This window comes from Endocarpon pusillum (genome assembly GCF_000464535.1).
Source record: "Endocarpon pusillum Z07020 unplaced genomic scaffold C682903, whole genome shotgun sequence".
NCBI lineage: Eukaryota > Fungi > Ascomycota > Eurotiomycetes > Verrucariales > Verrucariaceae > Endocarpon > Endocarpon pusillum.
Genome location: NW_006913468.1, coordinates 196,684 through 219,119, shown reverse-complemented (window position 1 = coordinate 219,119; position 22,436 = coordinate 196,684). Strand labels below are relative to the sequence as shown.

Sequence of the window (22,436 nt, the reverse complement as noted above, 5' to 3'; positions counted from 1 at the left end):
TGCAAGCCGGAGGAAGCCGCAAGCAAATCGAAGGGCAAGGGATGCATTCGGCGTGTAGCGGTCATGCTCTGAGCGGCTTTTTGGTAATGATCATCGTACAGATGGTCCACTTCATATCTCCATCTTGTCGGAGACAGTGCCGACGTCGTGCGGAAATGGCTGCTTGACGAGAAAGCCATCCACAAAAGATGTTAAGAAGCCAGACTGGCCAGGATTCGTGAACAGGACCAGCCCTTCTGCGATGCCATGTGAGTGCTTGTCCACATGGAACCATACGCGCTTAACACGATCTTGGAGGTCGCCATTGTCTGATATCATTCTGACAAGATCGACGTGTGACCAATGACCATCTTGCTCTTTGGAAAGTAACAGTAGTGCATCGCTTTGGGGGTCATAGACAGCAGCGTAGGCGCCTGGACACAGCACAGGGCAGGTATCGAGCTTCTCACGGCCGTGATCATTCAAAAAATAAAGCTGTCCTGAGTTTGTAAAGGCAATAAATGTGTGACTGTCGGTGCCAGGTATCAAGCGCCTGTTAGTAGTCTTGGTATTAAGTTCGATATCGGCTCGATTTCGTGGAGCATACTGCCATTGCTTCCGTGTAATGTTATCAGTACCTACCTCCCACATACACCATTGGTCGCGATTGTCAGTTATGTACCAAGCGCCAATGGAGAGGCCATCGGGCGAGAACGTCGCGGACATAAGCCTTTGATTGTTCTCCAGTTCGAGCGCTTGTAAACGAAAGGGATCTCTGGTTCCAATTATTAGCCAAGAAGCTGCAATGGGATAATTTTGACTGGACTCACAGCAGGCAGATGTCCAATTTATGCTCATACATCAACATCAAGCCACCTCTAGCTGATAAGTTCGCCTCTAGACATCCCGGGCCCAACGGTATAATCGCGATTGGATCCGTCTGGAACGATGCGCCGCTACGCTTATATATCTCTACGCGATCCTGCTACAAGGTAAGCATGCTTGAAGCTGCATTGCACCGATCAAACCTACAGAGTGCTCCTGTTGATGAGACACCATCTGCAGCCCCACGTAAGGGCCCGCTAGAAGAACAGACGTATAATGGTGGGTAATCCGGGCACGAAAAGAAGCCAACTTTGCAGGCCCATCCGCCGGAAGACATTGCCTTTCATCCGGCATAAACAAGTCAGACCCTTCAAGTATGGAGCAAAGATCATATAGGTAGACATAATCGTCGCTACAGAATGAGACGCAGCCAGCGTCCGCAGACAAAACTGACTGGAAAGTCCCGGAGGGCACACTCACCCGGTAATACTGCGCTGACGTTGGAGGAGCTGGCCAGCTTACCCTCCTCGCAAGGTCGGGGTGTAAAATAGTATCAGAGCGCTTTAAATGAAGGGGAAACAATCTCTCAAGCGGACTCTTTGGCTGGAGCTGCGGTCGCGCAGCATCTGAAGCCTGAGGCACCCACTTCTCATGAGATGGTGTCTGATCTTCAAGCAGCATAGCGTCAAAATTCGATTTATCTGTTGCAAAGCTGTCCTGGTAAGATTGTCGCAGCTCAGTCAGATCTGAAACGGGAGGAAGGTTCCATGGCATGGACAGCTCCTCGGTCATTTGCAAGATTTCCAGAAGTTCAGCTCGGGTCTTTGTCGCCTGCAAGCGCTGACTCTTATCAATCTGGAGGAGCTTGCGAACAAGAGTCATCGCTCGCCAGATCCATCCCAAACTCGATTCCGATCCCCACTTTGCCTCCTGGAGAGAGAGCCATTCTTCGACTTCAGGTTTAACAACGAAGCTATCATCGGCTCCAGTAGTCCAGAAATAATCGTTGACATATCCTCTCTTGCGTTGCAGAAACAGTTTGTGTTCTTCTAGTGGACCTCCTAAAATGAAGGCAAAAACATCGCACGCTATACAGCCAAACGACCACATATCCGTGGAACGGTTTACAGTAGAACCGGCTTGCATTTCCGGGGCCTGGAATGGTCCCGGTGGCCTTGGAGCAGGTAGTGAGGAATGCTCGATCATGCTAGAACGTTGAAATGTTCCTGGCGCGGGACCACCAACACGATTCTGGCTCTCATCTCTGTCCAAGAGCGCCGAAAGACCAAAATCTGCGATCTTCCAATGCATAACCGTTTTGGAGCCTTGTGCGTCGCTGCGATGATCTTTTTGACCAAGGAAGATAAGGATATTGTCTGGCTTGAGGTCTAAATGTGAGCACTTCTTTGGCCCGTTGACGTAAAGCTCGTTGTGCATGAATTGTAGGCCATGACTTAGCTGGTGGAGCTGCGAGACTAAGGCGCGAGGTGTAAGTTCCACTCCTCTCTCGAGGATGCAGTCGTAGTCTCCAGAAAGCAATTCAGCCAGATTCAGTTCGGCCCAGGGATACAAAATGTTCAGCGTGCTTCCGTGCTCGAAGCTACCAAAACTCAATAATATCACTTCACAGGAACTGAACCCTTTCTTGAAGCCTTCATTGATAGCCCGCTCGTTTTTGAAACTACGTTCGTCGCGGATCACTTTGAGCGCCATGACTTCTTTCTCGTGGTTGGGTGAGCGATGTCTCGCATATTCAATTTGGTACTTCTGAACAACGACGCGGAAGACCACACCATATCCTCCGCGCGACCTCTCTTCGCATTTGAGGAATGGTAACCGTTCGTCGGCGCGGTATACGCTATGGTCATTCTCTTTAAGGACGATTGGAGAGTAGACGAACTGTTCCAGGTGAAAAAATCGTCTCCAAGCCTCCTGAGGGGAGAAGAATCCAAGGTCCGAAGTAGAGCGAAATGGTAATTGATCGTCGCATCGTGTGTATCGGTCGCCGTTTTTGTGCGATAGGAAGAGCCGATCAAAATCCGCCCACTCAGTCCACTCGATGGTGATGAGGGTTGCAATGATGCGTATGAACTTGCTATAGATGCTTTCCAGCTGCGAATCGTGGTACCAGCGGTAAGTGTGCAGCAATTCCCTGATATCTTCCCGTTTGAGCACCTTTTGCACCATATACCTAGTCATGAAGGTAGTGTCCTGCTCGCCGTTGGAAGCTTCGGTGCCTCCATAGCCATTGCGCAAACTTGTTTTGTGTTTTTTTACGAGGTTCAATTGTTCAGAGTCGTTTCTTTCGGCCCTACCCGAGATTCGTCGAACAACGAGTCGGGCGAAAGACGGCCACAGGCGCCCGGTCATGGAGGGCCGGCGCGATCGACATCATGGACTAGAAGAATCCTTAAAAGTGCAGGACTGGATGAATTTCGCGACGGACGGTAATGCAGCCCGGGGGACTGTAAGTGAACGATGTTTTTTGCTGAAGAAGGTGATGATTTCAGTGAATGGTGAAAATCTGACAACAAGAAGGGTGCGTAACCGGGCCACGGAATGGTAGCTATGTCAAGTAAACACCAGAAGGGTATGTAGAGCCCTTTTTGCATTACTTTTTGAGTCTCTTTGGGGGTCGCTCTGCCGTTTTAAGCTGGGAGTTAACTTTACGGCGGACTGTTGAGGCTGTATAAAAAATTTGTATCGTTCTTGGCATTCTTTTCTGCACCCAAGTCTGCGCCAAGAGCGACACCAATTCTTTGCAGGGTCCGGAGGTCATAGATTGCCCGACCAAACTGAATCTGTATGGGGATACTGTGGACTTGTTGTTAGGAACGTCAAGCCGAGCGGTAACGTAAGCTATCCTCAAATACAACATATCCTTAAACGCAATATCTTACCTGGAGATACCCCGAAAGTTTAAATAAAATGAGCATTCCAGTTAAGAATCTACAACTTCCAAGCCACACCGATGAAATGTTCACCAGAAACAGCATAAAAAAGACTGCTTGCATTCATGATGCCGGTCCCTAGCCCGCTGCTACTGCGGTGCTGTCGAATGGCAGGTCATTGGGAAAGTTGACTTCGTCTGTCTTTGCGTGAGATGCCTCCTTCTCGGACCGGATTTCCAAAGAGCTGATTGATCTGTACAGCATTGTACGGATTGTTAAATGTATCTGCGCACTGCTCTGGGATCCACCATTCTCACTATATATGACGGCAACGATGTCGAGTCTTCCCGAGAAGGCGTATTCAGATACCATCATGCGAAAAGCGATATAGTAGTGGAAAGGAAGTCCAAAGAGGCTTTTGCGGCTTTTGCAGGGCGGTGCTATTCACAACGTAGGTGAAGGGAAAGAGGATCAACGCTGGACGATGGGGAGCTGGCTGCCTTGTGGCGAGGCTTTGCCGAAGCCGAACCAAAGAGACCTTCATGAAGAGCGAGCCCGATTGGGTGCCGATATTTGTAGCGGAGGAAAGTCAAAAATGATAGACAATGCCATAGTAGTCCAAGGGCATCCACACCTAGGTATGAAACTAATTCTTGCGCCGAAAAGAGATAAGAACAGAGAAACCTATCGAGGTCTTCCAGCTCAATGTGATTAAGTTTTTTTCAGCATAAGAACCCCCAGTGTCAATAGTCTATACCCAAGCACAATGCACAGCAGGATGCCCACCCAGAGCCTAGTATTTCCCCTGCCATATCCGTAAGAATCCAAGATAGCCTCTCCATCGATTTGGCATTGGTCCTGCAGATGTGACCGGTACATACACGAGCAATCCGCCTGAGAACCTGATGGAGCCGGAGAACACTCGAACACGCGTTGTGAAAACTCATTCACCATCATACCCTGAAAGACATAGGACTGAAAGTCGATGTAGCGCGCCCAATACTTCCAAAAGACATTCAGGACGGTGGGATTGACCAGAAAGCCACCAACGCTCATCCAAAGACCATTTGCAAATGCGGTCAGAGCCAATGCGATGACAAACACGGGAAAGATGGACGCCATGAAGACGACGAGGGATTCTGCTGCGACAAGGTCGAGGAAGAGCCACATCACGAATGTGAAGAAAGCGGAGGCATCAGGGCGGAAATTGCAAAGCCAGTAGGCGATGATGGAAAATAGTACCGAGATGAGGAAGAGCCAGGGGAGTCCGATGATGAAGTTGGCAACGAGAAAAGACGTGGCACCATAAAGGCCATTGGCTCGCTCCTTGATAAAGGTCGAGCGGTCTTCCAGGTAGGCCGGAACATATGCCACAGCCATGAACGACATAAAGGCGGAACCAAAGAAGATAGCGTTGATAAAAGGCTGGATGTACTCTTGGTCACTTTGCAGACGCAGCCAGACCGTACCCATCATGAGAGCTAGTCCGAGGTACATGGCAATACGAATCCCGTACGTAAGCACATCGCGGTAGCTCTTGATCCAGTTGCGGTGCAGCAGGGTGATGGGAATCAGGAGCTGAGATCTTTTGGTGAGAGGCATCAGGCTGACTGGTCGAGCGGAAGAATCGAATGACACGTCAACAACTTGTGCCTCTCGAGGCCTCTTTGCTGGGTTTTGCCACAATTGCGTGATGCGAATTAGCTGCTCTGCTCGTATCTGGTCTGAAGCGAAGTCGACATTGACGAGTTCGAGTATGTATTCAGCTGGATTCATGTGCAATGGCATGGGCAGTCTAATGTCTTCCAGGTAATTGCTAAGAAATGAGACCGGACCCCCATAGCACAACTTTCCCTGAGAGAGGAGAAAGACCTTGTCAAAGAGATTGAAGGTGGCTGTTGACGGTTGGTGGATGCTTGCGATAACAATGATCTATTGGGAAGTCAGACTCGTCGCAGATATGCTTGGCCATACGTACTCTATTTTTCTTGGCTACTTCTTTCAGTAAAGACATGACCTCGAAGCTGGCAACGGAGTCCAGCCCACTAGTTGGCTCATCCAAGAACAGAATCTTTGGACAAGTGATGAGTTGACTAGCAACGCTGACGCGACGTTTTTCTCCTCCAGACAGGCCTTTTCGAATCGCCGTGCCGATGATGGTATCGGCCACCCGAAGTAAGCCGAAGGAGGCCAGCAGCTCCTCAACCCGACGTTTTCTCTCGGCGCGACTGACGGAATTCGGCAGACCAAGCTTCGCTGCGAAATCGAGCGTCTCCCGTGCTGTAAGACTGCCAATCAAGCTGTCTTCTTGCTCGACAAAGCAGCTCGCACGTCGAAAGATAGCTGTCGAAGCTGCAGCACGATTGATGCAGAGTTGACCTTCGACAGAGAACTTTGGCTCGAAAGGCCGATGAGCAAGAACGTTCAACAATGTGCTCTTTCCAGAACCCGAAGGACCCATCATGGCAACGAGTTCACCTGAATTCCGTCAATCACCTACAAAGAAGCCATTTGGAATCGAGAGTGGATAAGGGTGGGGTTGGTGTGAAATTCGACTGACCAGCGTAAGCAGCTCCATCAATTGATTCCAGTAGACGCTTGTCCTGTGTCTTGTCCTTGACCCTGACCGAGACTCTTTCCCAGCAAAAGGTATCGATAATATCGTTGTGCAAATGAACATCATTAAAAGCCTTTTCAATGTCTGGAATGACATCCCGCGGGTGGTTGTAAGCCATGCTTACCATGGGCACTTCCCATGAGCTGGCTTCAGTTATCTACGGAGATGCGCACCGCGTGTGAAGCGTCTTCAGGTAGAAGGAACGAAACCAGAGAGTAAATACCAAAAATCATCGGATACAACGCGCCGATGTAAGAAGACATAGGAGGGAGTGGAAGAAGGCGAGATACGAGGGGAGGAGTGAACTCGGGCAATAAAAAGTGTCATTCTAATAGCTGGTTGGTGGCCCTTTTGGTTCAACAAACCGCCACAGCTGAAGGAGGTCAAAGCGGACTCGGCCATTTTCGGCGAAGGCTCAGCTGCAGTGAGCAAATCCCAGTCAATACTATAGTACCCGTGTTATCGTTAGTTTCCCAGCCAAGGATAAGCCAAGAGCCTCGGAATACTTTACTTAATAATCAGGTCGGCCTAATAATAGGATCGTCCGGCACGGATCGCGTTAGGACTGATGCTTTGGACAATCGGTAGTCAGGTCCTAGAGCCATTCTTAGCTGGTACCTGTGATCATTAGTTACCCTGTCAAAGTACATATTAAGAGCCTCACCAATCACGCTTACAGTGGAAGTTACAACTCACAGCAGACTACTTGAGGTTTCTTTGCTAATCCGGACAGCGCCATCTGGAAAGACATAAGAACGCAGCTCGAACGTGTTCTCGAATACTGCCACAGACGAGGCCAAGAAAATAGAAGGATTAAAGTTCAAGTACAATCCTACACTTAACCCTCAAATTCTCAAATTCTCAAAAGGCCTCTTTCCAAGTCCGACATCTTCCGATTTTGTCTTGGTGGTCTGATTAGTACTGCTATAGGGGACGGCTGAAATAAGTAATGTTACTCTGGTTCTAGTATTTTTGGCCCACGACATCATCTTTCCGGAACGGCTAAGCTGGAGCAAGATTCAAGGTAGCCTTTTCAGCTTTGTCGACGCGAAACTTGGCAGCACAAGCTCTCAATCAGCAATTTGTCTCACTGTGTGCTGTAACCTATCCGTCAGGACGAAGGCGACTGTAACTTCTTTAGATAATTTGGATGAGGTGGATGAGTCCCAGTCATTCTATCTATCTGCAGAATCTATCTCAGAGGTTAATGTACTGAGTTGTACAGCAAATTGAGTCACGTGATGCACAGGGACTTGGGACCAGAGGACCCAGCGACCCCGGACTTGAGATTGAACAACTACTAAGTATTTCAACAACTTTGCTGATCTTTACAGGAGCAACCTTGCTATGTAGGGTTGTAGAATTGACAACCATCCTTGAATTATTTTCGTAATGCGCCTCCCGATCGTAAATTTCTGTTGGACCAAAAGGACCGCGGCCCTCAGAGGATCGTAAACTAGCTTTTGTCTGACACACCCCCAGGAACTTTCGACTTAGGAAGTTACTGTAAATCGCTGGATCACTTTCTGTTTCTTTGTAGGCTGACCGTCACCCATGATTTAATGCTTTCTCCCTCTCCCAAGCGGGACTCGAATTTGTGGAGCCTCTTGCAGGAAGCGGGTTTTGTGTCCCAAAGTGGCTAACGCGTCTGAATGCGGATTATCCGGGCTCATAACTGTTGGACCAAAAGGACCCTGGCCCTCAGAGGACCGTAAACTAGCTTTTGTCTGACAATTTCTCTGTCCTTGGTAGGAGTGATCCTGCTCCAAGGATGGGTCTTCTCGCCACTGATATGACTCGTATGACAGCGAACAGGTAATCAACATACATGACACCGATTTCTAATTCTAGGACGCGAGCGATGCAAGATCTGGTACGGGCTGAGTGGGTACACCAACGCCAACTACCAGCCTCCCTTCAGCCTGGCTGATATCCTGCAAAGAACGGGACCCTGTTGTGGTTTGCCATCTCGCTTCGCTATAAAATGCCTCCAAGATGTCCTTGGGCCTGTTTGCATTCTTGATTTGTCAGCCTCATGGGAAAAGACTATACATTGCCTATATCTCATACTCCGACCACCATGGGCTATATGAACAGACCACGCGCACATGCTTCCTAAACCCATGCAACCTTGACAGAAATTCTTGAATCATGTCTCATGGCTATGCTCACGATCTTGAGAGACTCCGACGGCGCGAGTATCCAACACTGAAAGGTCAGTACGTTCGATTTCCAACTTCCTTCCCTTGAAATTGTTGATCGGTACATGTGCTGATCAATAAATAGATGTCACTTACTTGGATCATGCGGGAACTACGCCATATGCCAAGTCCTTGGTCCAACGCTTCTCTCGTGATATGGTCCATAACCTCTATGGGAATCCCCATTCAGCTTCACCCTCCTCTGACCTATCCACTCAGCGGGTTGCCGCGGTCCGAGATCGCATTCTTCGATTCTTCCATGCTGATCCCGAACATTTCGATCTTGTGTTCGTTGCCAATGCATCTGCTGCCATCAAAATGGTGGTTGAATCATTCGCAGAGATCGAAACTCCTGGTTTCTGGTATGGCTACCACAAGGACGCACATACTAGCCTGGTCGGAATTCGGCAACTGGCATTTTCATCAAGGTGCTTTGAATCAGACAGAGAAGTCGATATGTGGCTCAAGAACATTGGCAAGGGAGAGTCTTTCGAGGCGTGGTCAGACGTGAGCGTAGGCCTCTTCGCCTACCCTGCGCAATCCAATATGAATGGTCATCGGCTGCCATTGCGCTGGGCAGAAGAAGTGCGTCAGAAATGCCTTACCTCAACAAGCCAGAGGATTTATACACTTCTTGATGCTGCAGCATATGTGATGACTGCTCAGCTCGACCTCAGCAACGAGAAGGCAGCTCCGGACTTCACAGCGCTGAGCTTCTACAAGATATTCGGGTTTCCGGATCTGGGAGCCTTGATTGTGCGCAAAGCGGCAGGCAGCATGCTTCGCCGTCGACGCTATTTCGGAGGCGGAACTGTGGACATGGTGACTGTTATGAAGAATCCGTGGCATGCAAAAAAGGATCAGACCTTGCACGAGGCCTTGGAGGATGGCACATTGCCGTTTCATCAAATCGTGGCTCTTGGTTACGCTCTAGACGTACATGCTGAGACGTTTGGGTCAATGATCAATGTCTCAGAGCATACTTGTGCGTTGGCCGCTTACACACACTCCCACCTGCAAGCTCTTCGTCATGCAAATGGTCGGCCAGTATGCACAATTTACAGAGATGAGGCATCTCGGTATGGCGATTCAAAGTCTCAAGGTCCCACAATAGCTTTCAACATTCAGAATTCTCAAGGCGGCTGGGTTGGGAAGTCCGACGTGGAGCGCCTCGCAATTGTTCGTGGGATTCATCTTCGGACTGGCGGAGTCTGCAACCCTGGTGGGATTGCAACGTTCTGCAATCTAGCTCATTGGGAGTTACGTCGCAACTTCTCGGAAGGTATGCGTTGTGGGGATGACCTCGATATCATTGGGGGAAAGCCAACCGGGATCGTCCGAATCAGTTTCGGTGCCATGAGCAATCAGCGCGATGCTGATAACTTATTGCGGTTCGTGGACCAGCTGTTTGTCGAAAAGCAAATCAGCGTTCTGCGAGCACAAGCTTCGGTAGCTCCAGCTGAGTGCAATGTCAAAAGTCTGACAATCTTTCCAATCATTGGCTGCGCCGGCTGGGATGTGCCACCAAATGTCAGTTGGGCTGTTGGGGGGCGTGGCCTTGCATGGGATCGGGAATGGTGCGTTGTGCCTCAATGCAGCGACACTCCTCTCGACTCGGTCCAGCACGCACGACTGATGCTCATCAAACCGGAATTGGATATTGAACATGGTATCCTGAGCCTTACTGGTCCTGTTTCTTCGAACGATGCAGATAAGCCCTCACATCTGAAAATTTCACTATGGGAGAGCCCAGGGGAGCAAGACCACATGGAATCGGAGCACAGGATCAAAGACTCATATCAAAGTGAAGTCATCAAAGCTTTTTTCACCAGTGCTCTTGGTTTCCCAAGCACGTTGGCTCGCTTCCGAGACCATCGACGCGTTTCAAAGGCGAGGCGCTTGCCAACTCCCTCTCTTTCTTCCCTTGAAGAACATTCGTTCAGTGTGTCTCTTCCGTCCCACGCTTCCAGCACAAATCTCAGTATCCCCTACCACCCTGGTTGGACGAACCATCGATACGTCAAAATTAATCAGTTTATCTTCGAGAAAGTCGTATCTCATAGAAATGTTTGGAGTTTTAGGCATCTACATGATGCTCAAGACAAATCTGCCGCTGCACAGAATCCGTGCATCAAGGTAGACGACGAGGTCCGATCCTACGCTGTACTCTCAGACCACTATAGTATGGAAAAAGGTGTATCTGTCACCTGTGTTGACGCTGATCAATTTGTTTGCGTCGTGTGGAATTGTCAAAAGGCATTCATGTCGGATGTGGAGTTGGCAGATCATCTATACTGCCACAAATCAAAACCAGAAACTAGCTCTTGTGTGAAAGAGGTTATTGAATGGGGTCTGGGAAGAATGTGCTTGCCGCGGGGAACAAAGCATCAGAAGGTCTTTGTTGATACAAAGGCTTGAGGTCGAGACATACTCCGCGCTCGAATTCATCAACAGAAGAATATGATTATGTACGATAACGACTGGAGGTGGAGTAGACGAAGATGCCTGTACCAAGGTGAGGGTTCAAAATGACCAGATTCCTGAGGTATAAATGTTGATGATAATGCTGGTAGATGATAATGCTGATAGAAAGTACGAGTTAAAGTCTTATTCAACATGCCCGTCTGAGTATCCATATCATGGATGAGCAAAATTTATGGAGGGTATCGAGGATGAAGAGTCTGAAGTCGCGTAATAACAACGGACCAAACGCTAAGCAGAACGAGCACGTGATTATCTGGTTGATACTACCTGCATTATATTTACTCTGTTGTATATATCCTACTAGGTTTCTGTTCTACTTGACTTGTGTCAGGAGTATGGACCGTGCGCTCCCCGCATGCACGAAGCATGCGTCAAAAGACTGGATTACCGAGGGAATTCACCACGGAATTCTCTTGTAAAATCCATAACCATCTCATGCATCTGCACCTCTTAGCATCCCTCACAACTTGAGACCTTTAATACGTCTAGCCAGTAGTGCATGTATACTACTCCGTAGATATCAATTACTATTACAGAGAAGCACTATCCACCTTTCTAACGGAAATTTTGAAATTACTCTAGTTGATTGCTACAGCCACAAATGCGCATTAATCAGACATTGAAAAGTGAGAGACATCCATTGGAACCTAATGTCATCTCCAGTACGGAGTAGACGCTAACGACTATATCAGCTAGTTGAAAAATTTCAAATTTACGCCAGAAAGATGATTATCTTATACAGCCCTCGAGGTTATTATATCTTTCTTGCATAGGCTGCTACCTGGTCTAAGCTGCCCGGATTTTAAACAAAGGGAGCTCAGACCGTCTGGGTTAGAACCCTCTAAATCCAGGGACTGGATCAGCTCGGAAGCTCGATGGGCCCTGAGGCCCGGTGAAACAATTGTTGTCGCTCTTGGCATGATAAAAAGTGACGAAGTAAAAGAGAATTATATCTAGTAGACTGAATGACAGATACTAGCAGATAATCTGTCATAAAAAATTACTGTCCAGAGCGACACCGATCGTTTCACCAGGCCTCGGACCCCAATAGGACCCCACTACTATAGGACCCCACTAGGCCTCCACTCGGCTTACAAGGAACGTTATAGCATATTATATTATTGGTGTCATCCAGAGTTAAATGCACATGGTGACTGTACTAATCACCCACACAACCTGGTACCCATGCTGTAGCACCGCGTATGGAACGGTGTAGGGCCTTGGCGCCTAGAGAGCTATTCATCCGAACTTTTGCACTTATTATGTAGATTCTAGATAGCTACACACCACCAATCGAGATTGAGAGTCATGGCGCCCCACAACGGCACTTGAGTAGCGAGAGATTCATGTTCGAAGCTGACAGGGATTTGATCGGCTAGGGAAGGGTTCTTTTGCTTTAACTTGACCTGAAACCGAGCACCAGAATAACAGACACCACCATTTCTCATGCAGTGCAAGACCATCAAGGTCACGATCGGCGTAAAGTTGATTTCCACAACGGCCCGGACCCTTTTCTCTTGCGTAGAAAAGGGACATATCAACCACTCCACCCAAAGGACAGCGCTCATGGATTTCGAACCAGACTGGTTGGTGTAACCCCTGACAGGGTAACGGAACTATTGCAGGTCGTGCAGACAATCAGTGGCCTCCTGTCAAACATAAGCTATTTATCGAGCGCCGCGGTCCTTTTGGTCTACCACCTTCTCTTTATTCCTGACTGGTCTGCTTAACATACCTCCAACAATGACAAGTTCAGCCAGACCTTTCACGTCCCTGCTTGGGACCATGGGTTGGTGGACTTGGCTCCACATGCCTCGAAAACATAAGAGCCATTTGGGGGCTATCTAGCACAACGTCATACTCGAGCAACTCGAGACATTCAGGAGCACACTATTTGCCAGGGCCAGTGGCGTTGCCATGACTAAGTTGACGGTATGTTTGATACCGTTGTGTGCTTGATCAAACATGATTTTGTGCTATGTTCCTTTCTTGCCTTGAGGATAGAATCTCATAGCCGACATTATGACCTCCCTGCTACTGTAAAGCTCATATCACTCTCCACTGCAGGAAATCAACCTTTTCCCAGAAAGTTTCGTGCTCTGGTTTTGAAGCTCGGCTCTACAACCCAAGAATTATGAGATAACAAACAGCCTGCTCTTCATATTACCACAGTATCAAGGTCCCAAGATGAAGGTTGCCTCATTGCCGCCTAATAGTCCACTTGAAATTGAGCCTTGGGTTTTGATCGCTATCGCTGTTGCGATTGTTGTCCTGCGATGCTTTGCACGCATTCAAGCAACTGGCGTGCGTCAGCTCGAACTGGACGATTGGGCAATGAACATAGCACTGGTAAGCAAGAAAAGTGTCGACTCGTCACACCTAAACTGGTCTAACTTGTAGCAGATACTCTTCATTTGTACAGGCTTCTTCGCCCGTATTGTGGCAGCCGCTACCAACATCGATCCTAGAGTCAACCCAAATCAGATGCCTATAGCTCTCACTCCGGGTCTGTCGAACAATAACATGACCGATAACTACCGTGCCAGCCTTGATCCAGCTTCTGTTGAACATCAGATTCGAGTGGCTGGTTCAAAGCTCCATTTGATAGGATGGTCTCTCTATGTGTCTACCTTGTGGTGCGTGAAGCTATGTATTGCGGTCTTCTATACTAGGTTGATGTATGTGTCTAGCCCTAGAGTCTTGCGGTGCTTGCTTACCAAGTGTAGCGATGGTCTTTTTCACATGATGATACATATTCGGATTGCTTATGTAGCAATTGGTGTTTCTTATGTGGCAGTCATGGCAACCCTCCTAGGAGCGTGCCAACCTTTCCATCGTCACTGGCAGATCAACCCCAATCCAGGAGGTAAATTATACGATATCATCCACCATATTACCATTGCTAACTTCCTCCCAATACAGACCATTGCTTGCCTGCCACCTCAGTGTTAACGAGCTACGTTGTTGTCGTCCTCAACGTACTCACTGATCTATACCTCGTACACATTCCAATTCTGGTTCGTCACCATTTTCTGCTTAGTTACCACTTTATAGACTAACAAAGTCTTGCCAGATTCTCTGGAACGCCAGAATCTCCCAGTCTAAAAAGCTCTTTCTGATAATGCTCTTCAGCGGAGCCATCTTTGTCATAATCGCTAGCATTATTCGCGTGTATTTCATCCAGGCTGGCGATCGCGATGGTGGTGAAAGCGCCGCTATTTGGGGCCTACGTGAGACTCTTGTTGCGTTTATTATTGGAAACCTTCCCGTAATCTATGGTGGCATCAGACTGTGGCGTCAAAGGTTTGAGAATTCGGAAGTACACCCAAGGAGTCGAGCACGAATAAGAGGTTGGCCAGGTGGAAATAGGATTAGGAGGCTTTTCTCACGGCCCGGCCGCTGCGAGGATCCAATCATGTCCGAGAAGGCTACGCCAGGCTACGATTGCGCCACGCTCACTGCTATGGATGCGAAAGAGTCGTCATCAGAGTCAGGCCGTCAAGCATCTCCGCCACTGGGCCCATATCGTGCAAGCAGTTGCTTCAGCACGGATATGAGGGGGAGTCATGCACCTTGTGCGGAAATGGATTCGACATTCGGGGTCCAAGTCATACGGGGCAGCAAAGTCGACATCGAGAGCGCTCAAAGCAAAGATGAAACCGTCGAGACTGCTAGAAAGCACAGCCGGATGGATAGTAAGGATTGGCTTGGACCGCTCTTGATGGACCCGCCGTCCGGGAAACCGAATCTTGGACGGGTTTCCCAGCCACCATCAGAAGGATGGCCACTCCGGCGGTCAATCTTGCAGATCCCCATTGATCGGCAACAAAGAGAGTCGGACACGTTGGACGACCCGAACGATACGAAGTGGTTCACAACTGATACACCCTGAATCTGCTTGCCTTTTAAGGCGGCGGAATGGTATGCGACAATGGATGTGTGGTCTTAACCCTCTGTACAAGGTATATTCAGCGAAGTTCAAGATGACTGTCGAGCACATACATGTTGCTATTTGGGTAACCTTCCGGAATTGGCAGATACAAGCGAAGGTTTTCATTTTCGCTGGCATGTGGCAACAGGGACATTGAAGCACATACTGGGAAACCCAGGCCAGTGGTTAATAAAAGTCATTGGAGCACATACTGGAAAGCCCATTGCAGCAAGGGCCTTGCTGTGTGGTGGGTATCTATCGCATCGCTGGGTGCTGTTTTGCAAAAATCAGCTGCGCGCATCACATCGACCGGCTTACATACGAAGTCACTGAGACATATTGCTGCCCGGCTTTGAGGTGGAAGAAGAGAGGATAAAAGCCTCTGCTACTGCGGTAAGGCCTAAAGGCTGCCCAGTGAATGCTCGGGTTGACATATTCCTTTCACCCTCTTCCACTCGTCTTTTCCTCGCTCTCCTCCTCCTTCCCTTCCTAACTCCTTCTCCTAGTCCCCTTCACGTCTCCTCTCCATTCTTCTATGGCACTGGGAATTAGTCGATCAAAACAAATCAAATGCAATGCTTAGCAAGTCAAATCAAATCAAATCAAATCGGTACTTTCGTCAGAGCAAACCCGCCTCCGTGGATTTGAAAATTTAGTCAGACTGAAGTCTTTGACAGAAAGGTCTCTTATTTTGAAATACTATTCAGGGATATTTCGATGGAATAATAATAGCCTTGGCGGACACTCGATCTGGACGAGAAATCAAGTAGATCCCTAGAAATATATTGCTTACTGGGATTTGACTAGATCTGACAAACTGGGGACCCCTTAATCCCCGCATCCATCCATACTCCCATTTCCTTCAATCTCTCTCACATCCGCTCAACCAAAACCTATATAAACTTTTTTTCTGGTGAAGATTTTGACATTCTCTAAATTGTCCGCCCCAGCCGCAAGCGCACCTCAGAACAGTCGTCATGAAAATGAGACATGTCCATCAAAACCCAACTTCGCTGTGAGTAGATGCTAGTGGTGCCTTCAATCGATGAAAAAGAATGTCATAATTTTTTCGCCGGAGAGTTGGATACATATCAGCCTCATACCTAAAAACTACATGAGAAAGGACCGTTCAAACAACGTCTTGTCGTTGAGATTAAATACAAAATTTTTGACCATGCGAATGTAAGCATGGGCAGGATCACTGAACCTAAAAACTACAAAAGAATATCCCACCGGCCATGTTGGTCAGCTTATACTCCGTATCCTTGTCAGTCATTTCTATTCGAAGGAAGCGATCGCCTCCTCCCTAATTAGTGCCAGGAATCGTCCACATTGTTTTCGATCTTGGCGGACGCTTGGTTTGGCACATTTCCGTGTCCGTCCCAGCGATTCTAGCATACGGCAAAGCCGGTTAACCACTCAGCTCATTAGTACTGTAATCGATCAAGCCCGCTTCTTTCCTCTCAGATAAAGGCGGACCTACTATAGTGTAGTACTGTGCCTGCGTACCATTCGTCACTCTTACTGATCATCTAGCAAAAAGCTCACTCTCATCCATAGTAGCCTCCCTCTCAACTAGCGTCTCCCTTTAAGACTCAACTAGAATTTCAGACCTCCCGTCCCCTTTTTTCCCTCTTCTGCCTCCAACACTGGAGCATAGCCAGCTATAAGATGACACTCGAATAAACCAAAACTCAAAAATTAACGAAACAAACCGGCCACCAGACCCCTCTGCCTGCTTTGCCCACGAACTAACCAATTGCTCATCATCATCATCACAACTCACCACCCCTTCGAATCCTGGTCCCTAGGATATTTAGCCAAACAACGGCCGCCACCCCTCCCTCCCCCGGCTTTGTTTAAGGGACAGTTACTTAGCTACTACTAACTGATATGCCGCACGCCACCCTGCGACGTCCCCTGCCTGAGATCCACCACGTCATAACGTACCAAGGAGGAGACTCTCGCCGTCTTCTGAATGTCGTGTTGCCGATTATAACCCGAAAAGTGCTTGATTTAGGGGCTGAAATATGTTCAAAGCTGTACGGAGTATACAGGGTGTAGATGGGTGAGGCTGGCAATCTGTTACAAGGATCGTTAGTTGGGATGAAAGGGGCGAAGTGGGTGGGGGAGGGAAGGGTGGAGTGGGGGAATAGTAGAAAGGCCTGGCGGTGGGGAGGGAGGGAGGTAGGATTCTTTGCTTGCGAACTACTTACTATGTTAGTCTATTGATGATATGCTATGATATGGTGATATGGTATATTCTATCCAGCCCGACGATAGTAACAGGCAGGGTGAATCGATCCATTGATGGGACAGCCAACCAGCAAACCGAACGCTTGGTTGCCTGCTTGTCTAGTTGAACTTTTCTGGGGGTATCTTATGCAGTAACGATCCCATCCCCTTCGCGTCGCTCCGACAGCGGACAATCATACTAGTAATGAGTGCCCGGACCAATATAGTCAATCGCCTCTCAAAAAGATACAAGCGCACCATCAAGCAACCACCTCCATCACAAGCCAGCCTCACCAACACTCAGTCCAAAGCCTCGCCCACCAGCCTTTTGACTGTCTTTTTCCGATCAGCCCTGATCCTGCTATCACTCCTCTCCCTGCCCTGCACCCTCCCCTTCCCATCCTCATTTTCGCTTCGCATCTTCTTCTGCCTCCACTGCCACTCCCATAGTACCGGCAAAAAGGTCCAGAGATCGAATTCCGGCCACAGGACGTCGAGAAATGCGATCTCGGTGTTTTGGTGACATTGCCAGAGCATGAAGTCACTAAGCCGGTGGACGCTGGAAGTGCGGACGAGGAGGTCGAGGGGAGGATTGTCGGCGGTAAACATGTGGGAAGTTAGGGTTGAGGTCGTTATGGCTTCAGGGGAAGGGTGGTAGGTTGGTTGGGGGGGTTGCTGCTGCTGCTGCTGTGGTTGTTGCTGGAGAGTGGGGGTGGTCGGTGGGGGAGATGGAATTGAGAGCGGGTCTTTCAGGTCAGCGGTGAAGAAGGGTGGTGAGGATGATTGGTGTAGGGTCGTGGATGAGGAAAGGGAGGAGCGGGAGTCGGGGAGAGAGTCGCCATTGGAGGATAGAGATGTTGTAGATGAAGAGGGTGAAAGCATGGATTTCGGTGGACTGAGGTAGGTTCCCTCCGTCTCGTTTCCGGTACCCTTGTTCTGCTTTCTTATGTTTTGCGTAATCCTGTCCTCCTTGAAAGGGCTTGCTCCTGTCCTTTCCGGTAATGGTTGGCTCCACTCATCCACTGTTCTCCGGACTGCGGTCGTGATCTCGTCTCGACTTGTGTAGGGAAAGCAGATGTTCAATACAGCGTTGCCGTTCCGACTGGTCATCTCCACCGCTTTGTCCACAGCTTTTAAGACGTCGGGTTTGATCAGCTCTCGCTGTCCCAGCACCCTTATACATGCACCATATCGATCCAGCAGATCTCCATGTTGACACATTTGGTTCAGCTTGACCTTGGCCATATCCATCAGGGCATCAACTTCGTACTTGGAGCGTTTGAAGTTCTCGATACTGAATGCGTAGATCGTGACATGGGTTACGCCAGCTTTGTAGCAGACTTCGAGGATCTATTCTTGCCTTAGTACTCCTTCTGGTTGATATGTCCTGTGGTGTCCGCTTACTTTGGCGAGGGCTTCAAACCCAAGGTGGTGGCCTTCGATACTTTCTATCCTGCGGTCCCGCGCAAATCGGCGGTTCCCATCCATCACGAATGCAATGTGCCGCGGGACTGGACCTTGCCTCAACGCCCCAATCAAGAGCTCTCGAAGCTGACTGATCGCCCATTCTGCAGGTGGAGAGGTCAACAGCCACTTTCGCAACCTCGCGGTCATTTCTAGATCCGTTTAGTGCACGAGGGCTGCCAACAGGTCTGGTCAGGTGCGGCGAAAATCGGTCGGATAGTTTTCAACCGGAATTTGAAGCAGTAGGTGATCCAGAGGGGATGGGCTATATGGTAGCCATAAAGATAGGGGCAGAAGGGCAGAAGGGCAGCAATGACTGTGCTTGCCTTGTTATGGCACTGGGACAGAACTTGGATGTCCCAAGACCAGCTTACGACTGCTGTCCCACAAAGTTTACGTGGGCATCTATCAATAAATATTGCTTGGCCGTGGTTGTTTTGGTTTTCAAATGACATTGCATTACTGAGCCACAATGAAGTCTATACCCAGGACTTTTGCGTTTCTGTTATGACCGACCATAGTATAGAGATAATAGAGCATGCTGTACCTCACGCGACTGGCCTGGAACCTGTCCCCGGGGGAATATGTTCAAGAATTTACTGGAATCCACCATAACGCCATGCTACTGAGGACCATAATCACGCAAGAGCTTGCTGCCATCTATTGATGCTTCTTGTCCTCCTCACTCCCTGGCGTCGCTGCCCCGGAGCTTGCCATATCCCAGCTACTCTCCCCTTCGCTCTGCCTTCGACTTCTCTCCTTGCCTCGCTCTTGCATCGCGCCCCTGATCCTTCTCGTCACTTCGTCAAAGCTTTCTTTATGATCCAAGGAGCTGAACGCCTTGATAGGCATAGAGCCTGACATGGCGAGATCACCCGTCGAGCTGTTCCGGCTGCGGCTTCGACTCGGTGGCCGCGTGGCAAAGAAGCCAAAGCCACCCAGATTCTGGAAAGACTCGTTGCGTGGAAGGAGCCCAAAGCTTTTGCCAGTTGGGGAGCTTGGACGATCGTCACCTTCAATCTCAGTGGGCGTGGAGGGCTCACTGGCCGTTTCACGGTCCATGCGCTTGAGTTTGGATTGATAAGCCCCTTCGCGAAAGGGATCGGCAACAATGCGCTCCGCGTCGAAATCTGGAAACACCTCCGGGCCCAGGGTGTTGATGAGCTCGGTGACTGCAGCAGAAAGCTGTTCGCGCCGGGCTCGGAGTCGGACCAAGGTGTTGGATGATGATGGGTTTAGCGCCACAAACAGAGGTGGCAGAGATTTGACGATGTCCATTCCAATCTCACCAATCCGTAGTGCTGCAAAGGTGATGGATGTGCACAACATGAGGAAGAAGATCGCGAACATCCACAGAGGCACCCAGTCAGGAATGTATGTTCTGGCAATCATCCACTGAGGAACTCGGTTCGTGTAATAACCATCGACACGATTGTAGTAGAGCCAGACCGACACAATGGCCGTATAGTAGACGTAAAGAGCAGGAGCAAATGCCAGTGCGACCAGCAGTTTCCATGTCGTAATCACGTCACGTCCTTGAAGCTTGACTGACGAAGCGGCGAGAGCTTCCTTGGACTTTTTCATCGATATCAACTTGGTGGTCACAAAGACAGGCCAGAACATTGCTAAGCCAGGAAGCGTGCCGATGCTGAGGATAAGCAGTTTGCCCAGACGGTAGATCAAAGTTCCAAGAATGATATACCACGGTCTCCTTTGTACGTTTCCCCATTCGACCTGATGATCTCGAAGACCCAACGAGCTCAGCGAGCGGTTATAATCGTTGACGGCTTTCTTGAGTTGCACGATCCGTTCGTCGTCCTGATACTGCGTATAGCCTTTGACCAGTCTCCGATTGAGCTCTACCACCAGAGGCAACGGAAGCTTCTTGCCGGTAGGATTGTATAGTCTTCTTGCCGCCTGCACCAACATCAAGGTCTCATAGTCTGGACTTGTCTGTGTCACCGCAACCAGTCCTTGGTAGACAGTTTCCAGAAGGGATCCCACCGCGTTCCTCCTGTCACCTTTCTTGTAAGCCTCGATCTGATCTGGATGAGGTTCAATGGGATGTCCAAATTCAATGACTGCCCGCGAACGGAACTTGTGCGCATGAAAGTAATTCATTCCACAGGGGATGATCTTCAAACCGCAATCGGGGTCCGCAGCCAATGCCCCAAGAGCCATGATGGCCACCCCGGCTTTCAGAGGAAGAAGATCAGGTCTGTCATGGCTGCCCCCTTCAGGGAAAATCCCAATACATCCACCAGCTCGGAGATCTTCAAAAACTCGATCGTAGACTTTGGTTTGATCAACATGTGGGGCCACCTTAAAGGTAGTGCCCCGGGTATCCGAGTCGCCGCTCGGTGAATTCCCTGAAGCACCTTCATCGCTAGGACTGGCTTTGCCGGCAAGAGATTCGAGAGCTTCGGGCGTCTTAAAAGGCTTTTTCAAGCGCAGTTCCGTTGGGGATATAATTTCTGCAATCTCCGTGCTTGGTGTTTGACCTCTGATCTTGGGCAACACAATGAGACCTCCGACCTCGACGTCTCCACTCTTAAAGTCAGTACCAATGCCATGGATCAAGGTGGGGTCGTCCTCAGGATTGGCAAGGTAGATTCGACCCTTGGCCGCCTTGACACTATCGAGGGCGCGGGCCACGGGAAGTGCTCCCACAGCCGCAGATGCTGTGCCAATGAATCTTCTCTTCATGGATTTCTCCGCTATCAGGAATGACACTCGTCGGTTTGCATCTCTGCGCAGAACGCGCATCAGAATGAGGGGATCGACGAACTAGGACGAGTGTTAGCGCAAGCTTTTAGACCGAGGCGACAGCATCAACCTGATTTGCATGAGGTGCAGCCACCACGATAATGGGTCCCTTTCGAGGCACTCTCCAAGCTCCTCTGGGATGGATCTCACGAAAGAATAGATCGACCAGTATTGAAAGCAGCCATAACGCAGTGTCATAAACCCACGGCACAATGAGGCTGCATTCGCGTGTGTTTGACATTCTTCCTCGTTCGGCTCTTTCCAGGAAGAGGATTATGCTTCCTGCGAGAAAGAGGCCACAGAAGCTATGCTCAGCCTAGTCTGCACGGAAGCCTCTGACTTGGCAGAGGAAGATATGGCTTTGCGTACGAAGAATTCGTGTTGGCCTTGTCATGGAGCTCCGATATTGGAGTGCAACAACTTCGAAGGTCGATGCTGGACAAGTATGAATTCTGGGGAAGATCTTGGTCGACCGAAGGCTGCTACAGAATAAAGGAAGCAGGTTGTCGATGGCGTCAGATCAGCAGACTAAAAGCAAGACGAGGAAGTACTAGTACTGAACGAAGGTGGGTTGCTAGCTGATGCTAAAGATGAAGAAACTCTATGCAGGATATCATACAACGACCGCTAGCTGGTACCATGAAAATGTTGAGCTGTGATGTCGATATTGTGGATATAAAACCGAAGAGGGGTCGAAGCATGGGGCAGACAGGGTGGGGGAAAGGGGAAACGGGAGGCGAAATGGGAAATTTACTGGGTGACGGGCAACGGTTGACTGGTGACACAGGTGCGGGGCAGGCCGCAGGCACCAGGGACAAAAGTAAAGCACAAGTACTCCGTAGGTAGTAAAGTACAGTACTAGACCAAAAGTTTGAATCTAACCCCCATTTTACACCAAAAAGTGCGTTTTTAAGGCATCTGTATCTCAACAACAGGGGCGTCAACATCATAATATCTTACTTTAGGATTATTAATATGCGAATTCTAGTAAGATATTGTATAGAAATATTTTTAAAAACTTTTATTTTTATAAAGTTGTAACA

At 49.1% G+C, this 22,436-nt stretch overlaps 6 protein-coding genes across 6 annotated transcripts; 2 read left to right on the top strand and 4 right to left on the bottom strand.

The window, feature by feature from the left end:
- Nucleotides 1–111: 111 nt before the first annotated feature.
- EPUS_02653 (uncharacterized protein) lies at nucleotides 112–3,174 on the bottom strand (the record flags this gene model as incomplete). Its single annotated transcript, XM_007787576.1, has 3 exons — nucleotides 112–754; nucleotides 810–961; nucleotides 1,012–3,174. 3 exons carry the CDS (start codon nucleotides 3,172–3,174, stop codon nucleotides 112–114), a joined length of 2,958 nt encoding a protein of 985 aa, XP_007785766.1.
- Nucleotides 3,175–4,406: 1,232 nt separating this feature from the next.
- On the bottom strand, nucleotides 4,407–6,430 carry EPUS_02652 (uncharacterized protein; the record flags this gene model as incomplete). The annotated part of the gene is made up of 3 exons (XM_007787575.1): nucleotides 4,407–5,627; nucleotides 5,674–6,173; nucleotides 6,256–6,430. 3 exons carry the CDS (start codon nucleotides 6,428–6,430, stop codon nucleotides 4,407–4,409), a joined length of 1,896 nt encoding a protein of 631 aa, XP_007785765.1.
- A 2,033-nt stretch (nucleotides 6,431–8,463) lies between these two features.
- Nucleotides 8,464–10,931, top strand: EPUS_02651 (uncharacterized protein; the record flags this gene model as incomplete). Its single annotated transcript, XM_007787574.1, has 2 exons — nucleotides 8,464–8,527; nucleotides 8,599–10,931. 2 exons carry the CDS (start codon nucleotides 8,464–8,466, stop codon nucleotides 10,929–10,931), a joined length of 2,397 nt encoding a protein of 798 aa, XP_007785764.1.
- A 2,253-nt stretch (nucleotides 10,932–13,184) lies between these two features.
- EPUS_02650 (uncharacterized protein) lies at nucleotides 13,185–14,889 on the top strand (the record flags this gene model as incomplete). The annotated part of the gene is made up of 5 exons (XM_007787573.1): nucleotides 13,185–13,346; nucleotides 13,401–13,675; nucleotides 13,724–13,863; nucleotides 13,920–14,014; nucleotides 14,071–14,889. 5 exons carry the CDS (start codon nucleotides 13,185–13,187, stop codon nucleotides 14,887–14,889), a joined length of 1,491 nt encoding a protein of 496 aa, XP_007785763.1.
- Nucleotides 14,890–17,463: 2,574 nt separating this feature from the next.
- EPUS_02649 (uncharacterized protein) lies at nucleotides 17,464–18,777 on the bottom strand (the record flags this gene model as incomplete). Its single annotated transcript, XM_007787572.1, has 2 exons — nucleotides 17,464–18,513; nucleotides 18,568–18,777. The coding sequence occupies 2 exons, from the start codon at nucleotides 18,775–18,777 to the stop codon at nucleotides 17,464–17,466; spliced, it is 1,260 nt and encodes a 419-aa protein (XP_007785762.1).
- A 510-nt stretch (nucleotides 18,778–19,287) lies between these two features.
- Nucleotides 19,288–21,634, bottom strand: EPUS_02648 (uncharacterized protein; the record flags this gene model as incomplete). The annotated part of the gene is made up of 2 exons (XM_007787571.1): nucleotides 19,288–21,414; nucleotides 21,464–21,634. 2 exons carry the CDS (start codon nucleotides 21,632–21,634, stop codon nucleotides 19,288–19,290), a joined length of 2,298 nt encoding a protein of 765 aa, XP_007785761.1.
- Nucleotides 21,635–22,436: the final 802 nt, after the last annotated feature.